Source organism: Chelonia mydas, chromosome 4, assembly GCF_015237465.2.
Source record: "Chelonia mydas isolate rCheMyd1 chromosome 4, rCheMyd1.pri.v2, whole genome shotgun sequence".
Lineage (NCBI taxonomy): Eukaryota > Metazoa > Chordata > Testudines > Cheloniidae > Chelonia > Chelonia mydas.
In genome coordinates, this window is record NC_057852.1 from 118,658,034 (window position 1) to 118,678,468 (window position 20,435).

General features: G+C 44.7%; 1 protein-coding gene across 3 annotated transcripts in view; it reads right to left on the reverse strand.

Moving 5' to 3' along the window:
* Positions 1 to 16,210, reverse strand: part of AFAP1 (actin filament associated protein 1) — a 170,423-nt gene extending 154,213 nt beyond the window's left edge. Inside the window, exon 1 of one of the 3 annotated variants that reach the window (XM_037898121.2) lies at positions 16,031 to 16,210. In XM_037898121.2, the coding sequence (XP_037754049.1) occupies positions 16,031 to 16,202 (172 nt within the window). In that variant the 5' untranslated portion in view covers positions 16,203 to 16,210. The remainder of the gene's footprint in view (positions 1 to 16,030) is intronic. The other 2 variants (XM_037898123.2, XM_007056505.4) reach the window with 2 other exon arrangements.
* Between the last annotated feature and the right edge of the window lie 4,225 nt (positions 16,211 to 20,435).

Below are 20,435 nucleotides of genomic sequence, written 5' to 3' on the forward strand. Positions count from 1 at the left end.
TTAAGAGCTCCATAGCTGGATTTTAAAAAGAGAGACATGACATGAAAAACAAGTTTATTCAACATAAAATCATATATACATTGTGAATGACCACATACACAGAGAAATATATAAACAAAAATAAACAAATCCTAAGCAACCATTACACATGAATCACCAAGGCACGACCATCAGCAAAAAACAAGGAGCCCGGTGGCACCTTAAAGACTAACAGATTTATTTGGACATAAGCTTTCGTGGGTAAAACACCACTTCTTCAGATGCATGGAGTGAAAATTACAGATGCAGGCATTATGTAATGACACATGAAGGGAAGGGAGTTACCTCACAAGTGGAGAACCAGTGTTGACAGGGACAATTTAATCAGGGTGGATGTAGTCCACTCCCAATAATAGATGAGGAGGTGTCAATTCAAGGAGAGGCAAAGCTGCTTTTGTAATGAGCCAGCCACTCCCAGTCCAAATTAATGGTGCTAAATTTGCAAATGAATTTTAGTTCTGCTGTTTCTCTTTGAAGTCTGTTTCTGAAGTTTTTTTGTTCAAGTATAGCTACTTTCAAATCTGTTATAGAATGTCCAGGAAGAGTGAAGTGTTCTCCTACCATCACCAAGTTCACCCAAAACACTGTTAACACACCAGAGTCAGCAGAAAAGTGTCCAGATTACAAGTCAATTTATAAAAGGTGTAGTCAATCTGCAGGAAGGTGACACTCAGTGCCCAGAATAGCACATCACATCCCTCTCCCCCACCGCTGTCATTGTGAGATTTTAAAACAGCCAGTTTGACCTGACCAGTAAGAAACCAGGAAACAGGCCCTACATGCGTGCTGTATCTCACTCCAAGAATAAACTGGAGAAAACCATTTCCAAACTGCTAACAAGCTGTTGAAAAACTTCTAAAAAAGGCTTCTCCTGCCGGCATAACTACTGCAGCTCACAGGGGCTGGAGTAATGAAGTCAACTGGAGAACTTTCTCCCACCAGCTTAGAGCATCTGCACTAGCAGGGTTACAGCAGTGGCCACTGTTAACTCTGGCTACACTACAGAAGTCACCAGGCACTGAAGAGGCCATTGTAGAATGGAGGCAAGTCCAGACTCTCTAAGCAACCAGGTGCTAGTGGAAACAAGTGAGAGTCAAACCCCATCTCCCCAGGATGACTGAGAGAAAGAGAGAAGGGGCACCCAGGCCAGGGGCACAGAGTAGAGCAGCTGCTGAACAGACTGAAGACAAAAAGCCAACACCCCGCTGGCCAGCTCGATGAGCCCCTGGTTCCCCTCATCTAAAGGAAAGAACAGCAAAGCAGGGCACAACCAGTGGTAACTGTTCCAAAAAAGAAAATGGTTGATGTACCTCTGAATCCGGTCCAGGAGCCCTGGGGGAGGTTCCAGATACACCAGCTGGTGTCACAACATTGAGGCCACAAGGTTGCTGGCAACCAAAAACCATCCCCAAAAAGAAAGTCCTGGAAGAAGCCATCATTATTTCTACAGGCAGTTCTGCTCCTTCTTCTCAGCCCCCTCCCAGTTCTTTAACATATAATGTTCAGATCTCCCTCCCCGCCCTCCAAAAAAACCCCCAAAACCCCAACACTTCAATCCCACAAGTGCCTCAGTGCAATTGCTGGGGCAGTAATGGTAGACTGCTGCACTCCCAAGACCCCCGTAAGATTGAATTGCTCTTAGCCCAATTGATTCAGACAGAAGATGCCTGTTCATATACTGACACACAAGTGGAAAGTGCCCACATGTCACCCTTAGATGTGATAAAATCTGAGACGTCATTGGCAATGACTGACAGACAAACTGGAAAAGCATCCAATACCACTGGCCCAGAGAGGCTGGTCAGTCAGCTTCTAAGGCCAGGGCTTATGTCAGCAAGGAGTACATCACTAAGGGGTGTGGGAAAAAACACAGCCCCTGAGAGACACAAGTTTTGTCAGCCTTCCGCGGATACACAAATGTATGTCTGCATCTGATCCACCATCCGCAAAAATTATCTGTGGAAATCCGCGGATTTGCAGGACTCTATGTGGGGGCTGGACCGAGGCTCCGAGCTGCTCCCCTCCCCAGCCGGGTCATTGAGAGGTGTGCTGGCAGCTGTGGGGAGCTGTGGCAGACCCTCCACCTGCCCTGGCCAGGGGGCCTGAGTAGCCCTGGCCCGTGTCCCTGCCCCCCGCCCAATATCCCTACCCCCTAGGCCATCCACCTAGTCCCCTTGCCCCCCAGCCCAGGGCAGGTGGAGGGATCAGGCTCACCACAGCTGCCAGCGCAGCTCTCCCCAACCTGGCTCTGGCCAGGGGGTGATTCAGAGCCACAGCCAGGCCATGATAAAAGCCAGGCAGGCAGCTGCGGGGAGCTGCGGTGGACCCTCCACCTGCCCTGGGCGTGAGGCCCAAGCAGCCCCTGGCCCATGTCCTTGCCCTCAAAGCCCCTTGCCTAGGGCAGGTGGAGGATCTGCCCTGCGGTTCATCACAGCTTGCCCACCTGCTCTCCTGCGGATTTGCAGGACTCTAAGCATAAACAGTAGTGTGCACAGCGCTATGTTGGTGGGAGAGCTTCTCCTGCCGACATAGCTACTGCTGCTCATTGAGGAGGTTTTATTATGTCGACGGGAGAGTTCTCTCCCATCAGCATAACACGGCTACACAAGTGATCTTACAGCAGCACAGCTGCATCAGTACAGCTCTGCCGCGATACGCTTGCTAGTGTAGACCCGGCCTTAGGAGGTGCAAGAATGGCTCCAGGTATACAACATCCCAGAGAGAGGGCACTCCTGAGAGACATCTCATCTAAGACCTCCATTAATCTTTAAAACACTAAAAACATTATGGTATGAGTAAAAAAAAAAAAAATGAAGTACACAGTGGCCCAATCCCAGATGCTTCTCACATTTTAAAAAGAAAGCCATCGTCAGCTCTATCAAAAGCTCTCCCCTAATCCACTGAAATAAACCCCAAATCCAGATTAAAAAACTGGTTGAATCATTATTTAAAAACACAGCAGATAGGGATACGTTTGATCAAGGTACATCAAAGGGTCCAGATAATCCTTCAGATGATTTGCTAGGCCCTGTATATAACATTATAATCTGAACAGAGAAGGGAAGTAGGTCTCTGGTTTCATACGTCACAAAGGTCCCCTTTCTGGAGAAGCAGGGTGATTATTGCCTGGCAGCAACTGAGGGGCTGCTCCTTCTCCTAGACATAATCCAACACCACCGGTGGGTTGGGGGGGTGGAGGCAAGGGGGGAGGAGAAATCAGAACCAATAAGATACCAGAAACATTTATAAAATTCAGAAGGCAGACCATCGATACCTGGGGCCTGTCTTGCAAGGACCGCACCAGAGCTCTTTTAAGAAGGGAGGGGCATCTAGATGCTGCTTCTCCCTGCCACTCAGATGGGGTGACCCCTTGTGCAGCTCATCCATCAGCAGCATTTCAGGCAAGTACAGAGCTCTGTAAAAGGAAACTGTTACTTTCCTGGTCCTGGTAGAATCAGCCATCAGATGACCACCAGGCAGCCAGAGACAGTGAATCTGCTGGCAGTCCCTAGTCTCTCTCTTCAAACTGAAACAAAAAACAAAACAAAAACAACCCTCAAGGGACCATCAGTGTCACAAATCTTGATGAAATGGGTTCAAACCACAGCTCCCTGCACCTTCTTCTCCATCAAGCAACTCAGAAACTGGTCTTCTCAGTAAGAGACTGGTGCATCTGTGCCACATTCCCCACATCGAGGCTGTCACGAAGATCCATGAAGGTCCATTCCAGGGCACTCACCGCATGATATACAGACTGCAGCAACCTGAGTGTTCTGCTGGCAGAACAACTAGATTTGGACCTTCCCGACATCCCACCACTGTCTCAGGGACTCAAACAAGGACTTTTTCTCCCGACAATACTCCCAGAACATACCAAATGCCTGGTGGAAATTCAGGTCCAGCAACAGTTTGGCATTAACGCCTCAGTAGGAAGCACAGGCAGAGAGAGGGAGACACATGCTAACAGAAACACAACAATGGTGAGAAAAGTGTGTGGGAGACATGGAAGACTGAACAAATATATTCACACTGGATTTCACAGTGTAAAAATGAAGTGATTGGGAGTAAGTAGCCTTTGGCCAGCAGTACTGCCTAACAATGGAGCGAGAGCACCTCCAGACATCACTATCCCAAAAGTCTGCAGGAAACAGTGCAGTTCCCTGGCTGACTTTGCATGTGGCTCTTCATGATTTCTGTCTGAAACCCAGTCTATAGTACAGCACAATAATACTCTCAAGATCACAGCGAAGTAAGGCCTGGAGAAGCATCTGCAGAAAGGAGACATGGCCGCACCCCAGAGTATGAGCATAGACAGTAAAAAAAAAAAAATTAAAAACAGCACCACCAATACATGCCTCCACCTGGAGGAGTCGGCCCTGAACCATTAGGATAGCCTAATTTTGGCAATTAATTGATCTTCGACTACTAGTGGTAGATATACCCAATGGCCTGTGATGGGATGTTAGATGGGGTGGGATCTGAGTTACTACAGAGAATGCTTTCCTGGGTGTCTGGCTGGTGAGTCTTGCCCACATGCTCAGGGTTTAGCTGATTGCCATATTTGGGGTCGGGAAGGAATTTTCCCCCAGGGCAGATTGGCAGAGGCCCTGGGGTTTTTTCGCCTTCCTCTGCAGCGTGGGGCACGGATCACTTGCTGGAGGATTCTCTGCACCTTGAAGTCTTTAAACCACGATTTGAGGACTTCAGCAGCTCAGACATAAGTTAGGGGTTTGTTACAGGAGTTGGTGGGTGAGATTCCGTGGGCTGCGTTGTGCAGATGGTCAGAATAGATGATCATAATGGTCCCTTCTGACCTTAAAGTCTATGATTCTATGGTCTCCTTCAGAGAGAAGCTGCATCCTCGGGAGAAAAGAACAGCTATCCCACACTGGAGCCATGGCTTGAGAAACATTCCCCTTCCCATTCCTTCAATAAGTCCCCCTGGTGATCAGGAACCGAATGTGTCTCTCACAAAAAAAACAACACTGGCCCATTTTTGTCTGAGAAATTCAAAAAGTTGCACCCTCCTATGACCAACCCAGCATGTATTAATATTCAGAGAGCCAAGGCTGAGTAGCACCATAGAAGGAGGAAGAATGATTGTTCCAGAAGTGGGCAGAAAGACAGAAGGATAATGGCATTGGGCAGAAAGGAGAAAATGAACTAAAGCTAGGAAAATAATTTGTATTTTAAAATATGCTAGCTGGCCACTAGGAGAGCCTTGGGTTGTCCACAACTAGTGAAATCATGTTAAAACACAACCTATTTTCCTAGTCTAGAGATGCCCCAAGAGTCGCAGGAGAGGACAAGGCTAGGGCCCTGATGCCGCAAAGCATATAAGCATGCAAGTGATCGCATGGACATCTGAAAAGCCGACGAGTCATGTGAGCAAATAAACTCTCCAACAGATGGGTTGCTTTTCCTTTCCGCAAAGGAATTTGTTTTGTTTGTTTGGGTTTAATTTATTTAGTTGGTTGATTTGTGGGGTTGTTTTGGTTTTTGCTTTTATTTGTTTTTAAAATGGGAAATTTTGTACCTTCCCAGCTGTTTTTTCATTTTAGATGAGATCGTGATTGTCAAATATACTTTTTCAACAAAAAAAACTGGAAATGTGGTTGTCTTATGTATGCAGGTGGGGTCCAACCCAACTAAACTAAACATTATTCACACTGGCTCTTGCCCAGAAGTTTCCCCAAGATATTTAAGGTTGGGTTTCTTTGGTTTCTAAGCTCACAACAACAACAACAACAACAAAATCACACCCTGGGCTTTCATCTCTGGATGAGCTGTTAGGGTTTTCCCTAAAGGACCTTCTATCCACCTGGTAATTCCCTGGACCAGAGAGAATCTCACTGCTTTTTTATGCTCATCATTATAAGCACATGGTGTGGATGAGGGGTTGTCCAAGTAGAACAGTTCTGCACATCCGAGCAGGCTCTAAACCATGAGGACATTTGTTTTTTTAAAATACTGAGCACGATTTTTTCATTTTAAAGAGGTATTCTTTAGTAATGGGATATTTCAGTAGAAAGTGGAAGATCTGGTTAGTTCGTAGTTCGCAAGATGGATTTTTAATACCATCTTTGCGTCTCCCATCTCTCAGGGCTGGTCAGGAAACTACCCGCACCTCACCATAAACTAAAATAGCTTCAGGGTTTCTCTAACTTACACTCAGCTGCCAACAGCCCTAAGGGACAATGCCAGATCTGTAGAAAGACAGCAGTATTCTGGCCATCGCCCCTTTGCCCTGGACACGTAATCAGTATACCCCCTGTGTTGCGGACTGTGAGTAGTCTACTCGTCACACCCATTGTCTAACACAGTCCTTAGCTCAGCTGTTGGATCACAGAAAAAAAAACCTGTCACACTTCTATACCACAGAAGCCCAGACAGACTTTGAAACCTCACTGGAGCAAATCATTGTCCATTGGAGTCATGTTTTTTTCAAGCCAGCTGGAAAATTAACCTCAATGATTCCACATATGAGGACAAGTATTTTTCCAAAAATATTTAGTGTTTTTTTGTGACCAACTCTACTTAAACGCTTCCATACACATCTGTTTATTACGCCTTTTAGAATTTGTTTGCCGGCATGTGATGCAAATAACTTCTGCTGAGACTTGCCTAGTTTAGCAAATAAGGTTGGATCATCCTATCTCAGCCACTGGATTAACCAGTTAACAGTTCAAGGCAGTATTTTTTTTTTTAAACCAGCAAGAAGGTCAATACCTTAAACATATTTTAGGAAACAAGAGCGGATCTCAGCCAAATAGACTGTGTGACAATGGAGTCTGTAATAAACATCTATGTACATGGCTTCGCATACTGGGCAGTACTACAGAAAGATGAAATTAGATACTGCAATTTTGTTTGTCATAATTGCCTCCCATTCTCTCATCCTACAGGAAAATTCCTTACTTTTAGCTAAGACTCTGCCTAGAAGGAAGAAGAGAGGTAAGGGACAGCTGTCAATTGGATACAGACTAAAATGGCTACCCCTCTGATAGCTGTTTATTGTGCTGAGCCTTGAAGATGAAGACAAGAAGCTTGCACTTAATGCAGAAGGCAAGCGGAAGCTAGCAAGAGAATTTGAAAAGGGGAATGATATGGTCTGAGCAGTAGAGGAAAAGGATAATCTTTGTGGCAGCATTTTGAGTAGATTGTGGAGCGGAGGTTTGGACGAGCAAAGAAACTTGCAGGGGTAAAAAGCCTATGTCTATGAGGTCATGCTATACTCATAGTATCCTGACAAAGTTGCTAGAAACCAGTCTGTAAATGCCATCTAAGCTCTGGAGGATGGAGGAGCAATGTTAGAACCAGGAAGACAGAGCCTTTGCTAACTGGTGTCAACCACAGATTTTGTTCTCAGCTACTTGACCCAAGGGTTCCTCCTGTCCTTCATAATGTCAAAGGAACCCTGCTGCCAAACTGTCAGAGGTCTTAAAAAAAACAAAAGGGGGGGGGGGGGGGGAAGAGGAGGAGGAATGAAAAACTTAATTATATTGAAAGTAATTCCTCACCAACCCAGAGCAGGCCCAAGAAGAGGGAAAAGTTCAGAAGTGTTAAGAACAAAGAATGTTTGCATAGAGAAGAACAAGGGAAGGGTGCACAGTACTGCAGGGCAACTGTCCAGGGTGGGCTGCCAAGCCCTTTGCTTCTAATGTAGACAATACCTAGTCAGTGCACCTCACAGCGGGTTGTCTTCTCCTCATATTCTCAAGACAAATTGCCATACATCCACTCATGCAGCTGCCACCAGTGATGAGCGAAATACTGTAACACATGTTTCTAGTTTAATACTCTCAGAACTCCATCATCGGACCACAGCCACAACACCATAGAAACATTTGCTAAGGCAATAACCAATCCTCCCACCCCCGTAAATGAAAACACCCACTCATAGGTTCAAATCTTTGAAAAAACACATCAATTCATTTAAGAGCAAGAGCAGTCCAAAAACCTTTATTTACTTTGCATCACCCAGATTTGCAGCAAGTAAATGAAAATAAACAACAAATCACATACAACTCGCAGCTAAAGCCTCTCCAGCACATCATCAACGATCTACAACCTATCCTGGAAAACGATCCCTCACTGTCACAGACCTTGGGAGGCAGGCCAGTCCTCGCTTACAGACAGCCCCCCAACCTGAAGCAAATACTCACCAGCAACTACACACCACACCACAGAAACACTAACCCAAGAACCAATCCCTGCAACAAACTCTGTTGCCTACTCTGTTCCCATATCTACTTCAGTGACACCATCAGAGGACCCAACAACATGAGCCATACCATCAGGGGCTCATTCACCTGCACATCTACTAATGTGATATATGCCATCATGTGCCAGCAATACCCCTCTGCCATGTACACTGGCCTAACCGGACAGTCTCTATGTAAAAGAATAAACGGACACAAATCAGACATCAGGAATGGTAACATACAAAAGGCAGTAGAAAAACACTTCAATCTCCCTGGACATTCAGTAACAGATTTAAAAGTAGCCATCCTTCAACAAAAAAAACTGCAAAAACAGACTTCAAAGAGAAACTGCAGAGCTACAATTCATTTGAAAATTTAACATCATTAATGTGGGCTGAATAGGGACTGGGCATGGCTGGTTCACTACAAAAGCAATTTTCCCTCTCTTGGTATTGATACCTCCTCATCAATTATTGGGAGTGGACCACACCCACCCTGACTGAATTGGCCTTGTCAACACTGGTTCTCCACTTGTGAGGTAACTCCCTTCCCTTCATGTGTCAGTATATTTATGTCTGCATCTGTAAGTTTCACTCCATGCATCTGAAGAAAGTGGGTTTTTTATCCATGAAAGCTTATGTCCAAATAAATCTGTTAGTGTTTAAGGTGCCACAAGATTCCTAGTTGTTTTTAAACAAATCACACTGATCTCTTAATAAAATAGCACTCTGCTTGGGGTCAGAATTGAGCTGTTTTGACTGTGGAAGGCAGAAGATGTGATGCAGGCTTTGTGAATGATTCATCAATGAAACTGCAATTTATAAGAATCTCGTGCAAGTCTGTCACGTTGATTTAAAACAGTTTCATTTTATTAGACCAGACCAGCAGCACAATGTACAAGTCAAAATCTGTCAATGAAGTTAGCGCAGATGGGAAAAGCTCATCGTTGTTTGTTTTGTTTAATTTAAAACCTACAGTAGTTCCCTTTGTTTCTCTCCCTAGACTAGACAGCATGTGGCCTGTGAGCCACACAGATAGGATGTGATAAAGCTTTGTGCCATATCTGATTGATGACTACACTAGTAAATTCTATGAAGGCCACTCCTCAATTCCCAGTTTGCAGCTGGTCTTGATAAGAAATGCCTAGGCAATTTAACCACATATGCTAATTGCTAGTAACAATACAAATTATATTCTCCCTCATCATTTCTTCCACTCCCCTTTTAGAACAATGACATTACCATGATAAGGGAGCATAACTCAAACACCTGTAAATCGCTCTAGCATCTGTAATTCATCTCTTAAAAATGTAAACCAACTAGGTAGAGAGACTTTTTATTGGACAAACAAATCATTCTTAACACTCAAGTTTAGAGGCCTAAAATGCAGGTGGGCACCTTGATAGTCCTAATGCTTAATATTATTTGTTAGTTTAACAAGACCGTGTCCCATTAAGTAGCTTTTAGTTTCCCCTTTTTTCCATGAAGATAACATGCAATTATGAATAGTCTATTAAAGATCACAGTAGTAGTTTAGTTACTATGGATGTATGAAATATGCCAAGTTTCTGAACTCTTATTTTAGATGAACTGTAAGGGACCTACTCCTTAGCAGTGGCTACCAGCAGAGGATGTATTAAATGAACCAGAAGATTGGTCAGCCAATCAAGTGGAATGACACCAAGTTCTTGTGTTCTATAAATGTTTAGATATGATTAGGAAAGGGATAGAGACTTCAGGGATTCACAACCATGATATGATGACAGTTCCCTAATGAATAATGTATACTTAGTACAGCTCACCACAATTACCTCACTTACACAAATGCTGCATTTTACCAGCTGAGGGATAAAATACCCAATCTCTGAGACATCAGCAACAGTACAGATTAAAGTGAAAGCACCTGTGCACTGATTTCTGATGCTTATTACTGATGAATGATGGGATTTTTTTTGTTCAGTGCTTATAAAGCCTTTGGCCCAAGTGCAGAAATTATCTGTATCTGCCCTGGAGCAAAAAAGCCATCCCCATCAGTTCTAAAACATGTCCTGACAAAGATATGTCCAAGGAGACAGCCTGTCAGAAAACAGAAATCCCAGAATTGTCTCAGAACTTATAATTAAACAAGTGGTGCACTGTTTTTTATATTTATTCCTTTTTACTTTTTAAAAAATGAGATTAACTTTTATTATTTATGCAAGAGTTTTGTTTTGTTTTTTAACATCAGTTTCTAATCATTTTTGTCAGTTATACTAGCAAACATACACTGTCTACTCCCAAGGTGCTTGTATTTTTGACAGCAAAGCCGTTATAAAGGAAAGCCAAAAGCAATCCTTTAAAGTAACATTTCCCCCTATTTATCTTGATAGACACAGCAGCAAAATGTGCAACAGAGGGCTTGTCTACACTTGAAATGCTACAACTGCACTGCTGTAGTGTTTCAGCGTAGACACTCCCATCGGTGCAGGTAATTCACCTGCCCAAGAGGTGGTAGCTAGGTCAATGGAAGAATTCTTCCGTCAACCTAGGGCTGTCTACAGTGAGGGTTAGGTTGGCTTCATTACACTACTCAGGGGAGTGGATTTTTCACAGCCCTGAACAACATAGTTAGACATTGATCGGTCTGCCCCACAGCCTAGTATATTCTCCAGGGCCACTTCCACAATGAGTGGGGTGCCATTAACTCACATTGACTTCAATGGGAATTGAGGGTGCTCAGCAGCTTGCAGGATCAGACCTTACTGCATCATGCATGCTTTGAATCACATTTTGCCCTTGATGGCACAGCTGTGCTTACACCACCTTTTGACTTTATTTCTGATTATTTCCCACCCTATTCCTGTAAGCATCCCTGAAAGAAACAGACATAAGTAAGGCCACTTTTACAGTCACTCATGCCATCCCATTAACCCAGCCAAAGGTAGAATGTGACCCACTTCCAGGTAGAAAAATAAGTGTTTACATTATTTTTCTCTTTGATTACCTTGTTCTTACCTGGTAAATATGCATTTAAGTTTTTACAGTTGCCTTCCCACAAGAAATCTAAATGCAAGATCTCAGTGACTTTTCTAAGAGTCAGGCTATGTCTACACTTGCAGAGTTTTTGCACTGTCAGTTTCACCAGTGATAGTGAACCAGTGAAAAAAAAGCACTGGTTTGTGTACTCACTTACTTCAACAGGCGTCAGAGAGTGTTTACATTTGTAGCACTTCCATCGCAGATGAGAGCAGTGCACTGAGGGCAGCTATCCCACAGTGCAGCTCTCTCTAGTTTGACAATGGGTCTTGTAGGAAGGGGGCAATGGTGTGATCGCGGGGCATCCTGGGTCCCTGCACAACCTCCTCTCCCCAAACACTGATCAGCTCCAGTAGTTCAGCATGGGTCCAAGCAGGGGATCGTTTGCTCCATAGAGCAGGCATTGTCTCCTGGCCAGATGATCAGTGAGCATTTGCCAAGAAAACAGGAAGGGGAGTTTCCAAGTTCCTGGTGCTTTCCTGGGGAAGGGGTGGATGTCTGTTTACCTGGCGCCAGAGCAGCAGAGCTGCTGGCGAGAGTGGTCACCTAGGCACTCTGGGATATCCTGCGGAGGCTAAAAGCTGTGTAAACAGGAAGAACGTGTCTTCACTTGCACATCACTGCAAAAGCATCATCAGTAAGAGCTGTATGCCTCTCGTGGAGGTGGTTTTCTTTTTGAGGTGAAACTTCTGAGTTTCAGGTAATTTCCATTAGGTCTAAAATCTGGATTTCATTGAAAAACTTAAGAACATTGCCTACAGAAGTATATGAACCTAGATACCTGTCCATTTCTGTGTTCGCAGTGAATAATCAATAGACACAGTGATAACTAAGTGGAAACACAAAAATATATCCACAGACAGTCATGAGTCATGTAACTGATCGGTCTAGATGGAAAAAATGCATCAATCTTTTGAAGAGGCTGCCAATAAAAGGGTTTTAGAGTGCACAAAATAGGCACAAAAACATAAACTAAATGTGCCCAATCATTTGGAAGAAAAAGTAGGCCATCTCCACCCCCTTCCACTTATCAGGATAGATTATCTTTTTAAATCAATATAAAAACACACCCCTTCACCACACACCTTTTCTAAAATAAAGGAAACAGCTTTGATCAGCGTGGTTAACCAAGTGGATGCCTGGTTAACCATACTCCCCTTGATAGAGGCATTTGAAATGAACGTTTTAGATAAATGCCTGAAACTAAGCCAGTACCTCTCCATACACTGCTAAGGAGCACTGAAGTGTCAACTCTTTGCACTAGGGCAGAGCTTCTCAAACTGTGGTCCGAGCTCCATTCAGGTGGTCCGCGGATAGTTCCTTCTAAGGTGGACGCTTGGGCGGCCGCAGACGAAAGAATGAAGGGCCATGCACCTAATTAGTGGAGCCGCGCAGACATGGCTCCACTAATTAGGTGCCTGGACCCTGGAGAAGACGCACATGTAAGGTGAGGTGGTGGCCTTGGGGGGAATAGGAGGTGACAGAGGGCAATGGGGGGAAGAGGGGACGGGGGGAATTTGGGACATGCAGGGCTGCGGCAGCCAGAGAAAGAGGCGACTTTCCCCAGCTCCAGGGCTGCAGCTGCCGGGGAGAGATGGCCCTCCTTCTCAGCTTCAGCTCAGGGGCTGCTGTGGCAGGGGATAGAGGGCACATCCATCGCATTAGAAAGGTAAGACTACTGATATTAAAATATGAGTTGTGTGCTTTTATTTGTAGAACAAAAAAACATTATTATTAAGGGCTTTTTATAGAGAGCTTTTATCCAAAAAGTTTTACAATAGTTAGCTAATGGTACAAACAACATTTGGAAAGATTATTAAGTGGACCGCCGAGCAATTTTCAAGTGGTCCATGAAAAAAAAAGTTTGAGAGGGCATTCTGTTTCAGGGAAGCTTTGATGAGTAGCAATGACAAGATGATTTACATTCTAACCTTAGAGTTGATTTTCCTTACACCACTGAAAAGGAACAAAAAACAGAATAATCTCCTGAAGACGCAACCACAATGTACTTATTTCCTACAGCCATAAGCATCCTTTCCCACCTTTAACTTACTCTAAACTCATAGATGATAAGTTTAGAATACCATCTAAATTCTGCTCTTATACCAAACTGCACTCAATGGGATTGTGCAGGTGTACTACAGTACAGAATCTGGCTCCTTTTGCTTTCAGTGATAGTTTCTTAAATATAAATAAATAAGATCTCTCTCTTTTAACAGGTCAGAAATTCTCCTGAATTTGGAGAAGCCTTGGAGACCATTTTATTATCTTGCTTGCCTTCCCATGGCTCCACCTAAAGCTTTGGTGGAACCCTTGGCAAGTACATACTTTCTGGAAAAGGTCCCTCCAAAGCATGAGTTCAGCATCTTCTGTCTATAAAGTCCCTCACTAGTTCCTTTTGATAAAGCACGTCAAAAGTACATGGATGGCTAGGCAGATTAAATAGAACTACAGTATTTATGTTCACAACAAAACAAAAAAATACTTGAGTCCAAAACCTGTAAGGTTTTAAAACACTATCAATGACCGGTCTATTGAAGCTCCTGTGTTCCGTGCATTTGTTGGTGATCGCTAGCCCCTCCTTTCAAGAGATTATGATAGACAGGCTATTTGGAACAGCTCTGACCCAGGTGATCTTCCCAAACCCTAGCATCCAAGATTCTATTGGAGAGCTCATAATACCAACATAATGCTTATACTGTTGCCTAGAGATTTTTCTTTGACAGAACACCAAACAATGGCTGACTGATGGGAAATAAGTGCTCATTATTCCATGTACAGGACTGCCATTAAAATCCAGTGTGTTTTCACAAAAATAGAGCAGAGTGTACTCTCCTTTTCTTTTCAGAATCCATTTTAAGATTTTCCTGGCTATTTCTGGTAATCCTGTTGCCATGGTAACACAACTCGGCCATCACGCACTCTACCTAGTGTCCAATGCCCCAGATCTCCTATTCCATTGCCATTTTCTTCCAAAAGACAAAATAACTTGTTTACAAAAGCAAGGTATTTGTGCAGCTTTTTCCTGGGAGGTGACCAGGAGGCATAGGAGATGGCTGAGGAATACCCAGTAGAGGAGAGATGGGTGAAGTACTCTTCCTCCATTGCTAAAGTATCCCAACCAAACTACCAGCTGCCAAACCAGCTGATATCTTTCCCCCATCTGCCATGCCTACGCAGACCTGACATAGAAAAATTAACCTCATATTTCCCTAGACACCCCTTCCAGCATCTCAGAGAAAGTTATTGCACTTTGCTGCCTACAGCAGTACCTCCACAGTACCACAAGGCTGTGTGTGGGAGGGGAGGGGTAATCCATTTGTGAAAAATATCATAAATGGTAGAGTTGATCAATGTTGTCAGAATATAGTTTTTTCCCATGGAGCAAAACAAAGAGTGCTATCAACAGAAATCTTCAGAAGATGTGAGGTTGGAATGACCACAACTTTACAACACAGTGTTTTTTGAAGGGATCCCTCTGCATTTGGGGTCTGCTTCATTATTTTATCATTCTGATCTTGCTTGAAACCATCACCCATGGTCCAAGCATGAAAAACTAACTAACTAAAAATCTATTAAGTGTGAGGAATAAACACTGATTAAACAAATGGGAGAGACTGGAAAAGCTGAAGTCTTTTCCATCCCTAACATCCCTGGAAGGGAAAGATGGTGATTCTTCTCTGAGTCACATGTATATTCCTCCATACTACCCTCCCGCTCCAGGCAGGTGAATCCCTTCCTTTCTTACAATCAATTGAAGTCTTTGAACTCTGTACACAAACTAGAGAACGTGCTCAATTTCCAAACATCTCTCTCTGTTGCCTCACTACTCATTTTGCAACGCGCTAAATCTTGGGTACATTTCACCTATCTCCAAGCAGAACCGACAAAGTAAAAATTGAATTTAAAAAAAAAAAATCCCCAGTGGAAGAAATCAAAATACGTCGCTGTGAACTGAACATCTTTCTACCAATCACACGGCTGCTTTTCAGTTTTAACCTCTCCGTTAAACAGGAAATACAAAGGAGGGGGTAATATATTGGTGAAGCCAGTGGGGATAGGTCTGGAAAGATGGTTCTTTTTGCCTTCGCCCTTACTGACTCCGGGACTGTAACATGATGCAATTCCCCTCCCCCGCTTCCGTGCTGAAACGGGTTGAAATGGCAAAATCGGGGTGGATTGTCCCAGAAGCTGGGGGGAAATAATGAAACCCTCTGCCGTGCAGAGCAGCAGCCTCTCGGAGTTGGGGCAGCCCGTCAGACAGGCTGGTGCCTTGCACTGGAGATTGGAGTCACAAGGATCACAACCAGATGGCATAATCTGGGAAGAGCTCAACCCGGATTGTCGCTCTTTCAAACCCTACGCAAGGGTTGCATCATGTAACAGCGCCGGAGTCGGGGGGGGAACCCAACCACCAGAGATCTTGCGGGGGGGGGGGGGGAAACAGTAACTGACTGAATGCTACCGCTTGATGCTCTCGCTCCATCACCGCTTTTTCCATGTGCTTCTCCCAGCCAAAACAGAGAGGGACTTTTTTTGTCTCTGGGCTAGGTGCTTTCCAAAGGACTTCCAGCCCCGGGCTGTTCGCAGGGGCTGCCTAGGGGACCAGAGCCTGGCCAGAGAAAGCCCCGTTCTGGTTTCAGAGCCCCCTCGGCCGAGCCCAGCGGCCCGTTTCTGCCTTGGCATTGGGGCTGGCTGGGGGAGCTCTGCAAACAGGGAGCCGGGAAAGGGGCAGCGGAGCGAGAGTGGAAGCAGCAAAGAGACATTTCCTACCTCGAGCCTTGTCTTGCAGCAATTCTCCGCGCAAAGCCGGGCGCCTGCCCACCCCGAGACCCAGCGCAACAATGGGGAGAGGGCGGGCAGGGAGCCGCGGCTCCACTCCAGGCCGAGGGGGAAGGAGGAGGCAGCTGCCGCGAGCGAGCCCCGCACGCCCGGGGAGTATCATTCACCCATGCCAGAGCCGGCCCAGACTGGCGGCGCCGCCGCCCAATCAGCCGGCAGCGCTGGCAGGAGGCGGAGCCAGGCAGAACAAAGGCGGGAGGGGGAGAACCCCAGCCCCCGGCCCCGGGGCAGGTAGCGCGGAGCCGAGCTGCTCTCTGGGGACTGCGCCCCGAAAGGATATGGCGGCGTGGGGCGCTACGGCATCCTCTGGGTGAATGCTCCCTGGGGACAGGCAAGGAGGTACCCTGGGGAGGAGGGTCTCGAGCACCCTCCAGAGGACTAGGGGGTTGCAAGAGGGGCCAGCATTTAGGGGACTAGGGGGTTGCAAGAGGGGCCAGCACCATTCAGGGGACTAAGGGGTTGCAGAAGGGATGAGGTGCCAGTTCTTGGAGCCCAGGAAGGGTCATGTGAGCTCTAAGGCTGGGGCCAAGCGGAGATGAGAGGGGGTGCGGGGGGTTTCTTGGAGGCATAGAAGGGGGCTGCTCGATGCTACGGATTCTACCTGGGAACAAGCAAGTGCTGGGGGGGGAAGGAGGGGATGTCTCCTGGTGGGGAAACAGGAGAGGCTGAGGTTGGAGTTGCAAGCCTGCTCCTTGGGAGGAGTGAAGGGATACAGTCTCCTCCAGGGCCCTGACTCTTATTAAACGACACTTCTACCTGCATTTTATCCTGAGTCCTATATCAACTCAATATGGGATGCTCGTTACCCTGTATTTCAGCATTAATTTCATGCAGCAACACAAATGGCTGGCTGCTTACCATGAATAAAATATGGTAAGTGACATTCCTTCCACATGAGCTTTGTACTGTAATCATTGTAGTGCACAGGCAGTTGACCTCTATTTTACCAGTTATCTAGGGGCCAGTGTAAGCCCCACAATCCGTCTCTTAGCCCTGTGCTGTCAGTGGACAGGCTCATGGTGCCTGCAGGTGTTACAGGCAGAAAGCCTGCACATAGGGAGGACGGATGCCAAGACAGAAACATCCTGCTGTTCAAGCCAAGTGGAACCCGCCTCCTCCAGACTTTCATCCTTCTGCTCTAGTCCAACAGCATTTTCCCTAATCCTACCAAGGGATGTGATCAACTGGGATAAAGCAATCCAGAAGTCTGAGCCTGGCTATATTGAAAGTTGTACCTGTTTAAACCAAACCTTTGATTTTAAAATCAGTTTGGTTAAAATGGTGCACAATCTTTTTAAAGATTTAAAGTATAAACTTTTAAATCAGTTTATACCCAGTTTATATTGATTTAGCTTAGGTCAGTACAGGTTAGACAAACAGCTATTGGGAATGGTCTAGGTATAGTTGGTTCTGCCTAGGTGAAGGGGCTGGACTAGATGACCTCTCGAGGTCCCTTCCAACCCTACATTTCTATAATACAAAACATATTTAAATAAGATTAATGATGAAGTTAAGATGAGTAAATATAATTTAAACCAGGTGTAAATTAAATGAAAACTGTCCATAGAGAATTTTGGACTGATTTAGCTACTTTGGTTTTTAAACATATTTGAAGTTAAAATGGTGCAAATTGGAATATAGACAAGGCAACAGACAGGCACTGATTACTAGTTCAGTTTGAATGTTCCTATTGTTTTAAAAATAACATTAATTTGCATGTACACCTAAACTTTACACACCTTTGCCTAGGAACTCCTTAAATTATAAGTTCTTTGGGGCAGGGCTTGTGTTTGTACAGCACCTAACACAATAGGGACCCGGTTCCTGTCTGGGGCTGCTAGGTGCTACTGAATACAAATCAATAATGATAGGGAAGGACAGAGGTGCTCATCTCCCTGTCTTGCCCATGCCAAGATGGGAGGTAAGACAACAAGATCTACAGCATCCTGGGGGCAAACAGTGGTGAGGACCTCCAGCTTCTTCCTGGAGATAAGATGTGGGTGTGGAAGCGGGAGACATCCTTTGTGAAGACAAATTTAGCTACAAATTATTCTTAGGGATGTGCCATGCTTGAAGTTTGGAGACTCCAATGGTCTTTTTTGTTGCTGTTGCAATTTTTGGTTCCCGCATCTATGTTTTAAAATATATTGCCAGAAAAAAAGTTTGCTGGTTACAGACTTTTAAGAATTGCTTTCTCATGGCTGAGTGACATTATGCATAACTTATGTGGCTCAGTTTTGTAGTCAATATTTGTGGATGTTAACTCTTCACCTTTAATTTTTATTTGCTTACTACAAAAGTGGAGCATATGTCACCCTTAGATGAGTTACATTGATTTCTGAATCCCACTTGTAGCAATTTTTGTTTATCTTTTGGTAAGTTCTCTCTTTTCACACTATGGAAACTGATAACATTGCATTGGAGTGTCTTTATAAGGAGCATCTCCACTGAGAGGGATCGCTCTTATTTCTCTTCTGTATCTCATGAAATATAAAATAGTTTACGAGTCCAGGGGCCATCAATTCTTTCAACCAAATATGCAATCCATTATGTTAACCCGTTGTTGGCAAAAATATTGCTGGGGTGTGCCAATGCCATGTTTGAGAGTTTTACATTTTAAAATGTGATTGGAGTTGGGGGCAATCCAGTGTGGTAGCTACAATATGGAATCACCCAGGCAAGTGGGGCAAGGTGGCTGGCTATGCTCTCCTCACCACTAGTGAGCTGTGAGGAGCCGGAAGGGAAAATAGGGCAGAAGCAGGGACATCTGGACCTTAGGCCTGTGGATGTGCAGCCAATTCCCATGGAGGTTCATAGCTAGGCTTGGTCATGAGGCTAATCTGAGTTGGACTTGGCATGGCAAGAGGGGCATGCTCTGGGACCAGCTGATACCCCTCGTACATGCTTTGTACACCTGGGTAAAAATTATTTGGATTTTTTTAGTGGGTGGACTTCATAGAGGACATAAAGATTTAGGGCAGATCATGAACCTTTCTCTAGGGGTAACTGTACGCTGGTTTGAAATGCTGCAGGGAAGGGTATTGTGGGGAGCTGCCTGACCTTCTCAGATTGACAAGGCTAAAAGATGTGTGAAGCACCTGGATGGGGAGAATTGTGTTGTACCAATAAAATAAAAACCAGCAGGATCTTATTAAAGGGAAAAAGGCAAAATACCACATTTATTGTGAATACAGAAAGAATCATAGTAAGCAGTTAGTTACAGCTGTAACATTCCATTCAATCTCATCTTTATTCACACATTCATTCATACACACACACACACACACAGGTTCTGCAAGGTTGTTATCATAGTAAGCAGTTAGTTATAGCTATAACATTCCATTCAATCTCATATTTATTCACACATTCACTCATACACACACACACACACACACACAGGTTCTGCAAAGTTGTTATCATAGTTACCAGCCTTAGAGTTGCTCATGCCAAGCCACTGGCCAGGTGGCCTGGACATGAGGAGGGAGCAGGGCCTTGTCAGATGCTCATCTGATGCTCCTGGAAGTTGGTTTGCAGAATCAGACCCCAAAGTTCTCACTTTTTAGAGTCTATTTTTATAGAGATTTCTTCCTATACCAGTCTATGGGAATTGCTGCATCATGCTGTTGCTGAATCAATCAGCAGATAGCACATTCCTGATGGCTCCAAGATGTTATCTTGTTCTTTGGTTCTCCCATTCTTGAGGCTGTTGGGTGGATTCCAGTCTGCCCTCCGGGGGTCCTCTGGTTATTTCCACTTGACGCCTTCTTCAGCCGATGGACACTGGATTCTTAGGCTGGCACCTCCCTGATCATTCAGTTATTATCCACACCAAGCATCCATCCACATACATCCTCTATCTCTATTTTAATCACAATTGTTAATACAACAAAAGGGCGGGGAGTCTCTGGGTGCTGTTTCTGTTGTTAGAGTATTGCTTTGAGTCTCTGTGAATTGCTTTGAGAACAGACTCTGTCTTAGAATGTACTAACACAATTAGCAGCTTGCAAGTTTCACACACAGAGGGAGAGAAACAGTACCAAAAACCAAGAGACCTCTTAATTAGTAATACCCTGGAATTTAAACTATGGGGAATCAAACTCATTTGTGATTTTAATACAGAACTTCTTTAATATGATCCAACAATTGGTAATCACAGTCACCCTAATTAATTAATTAATGTGAGAGAAAGGGGTCTAGCAGAGCAGGACATGTTAGAAAATATCAAAGAAAGAATGCTCAGGTGGTTGGGACTTGTACACCATAAGGAAGATGGGAGACATGCTAAGCAAGCATTGAATTGGGTACCTGAGGAAGGAAAGAGAAAGTGAGGAAGGCC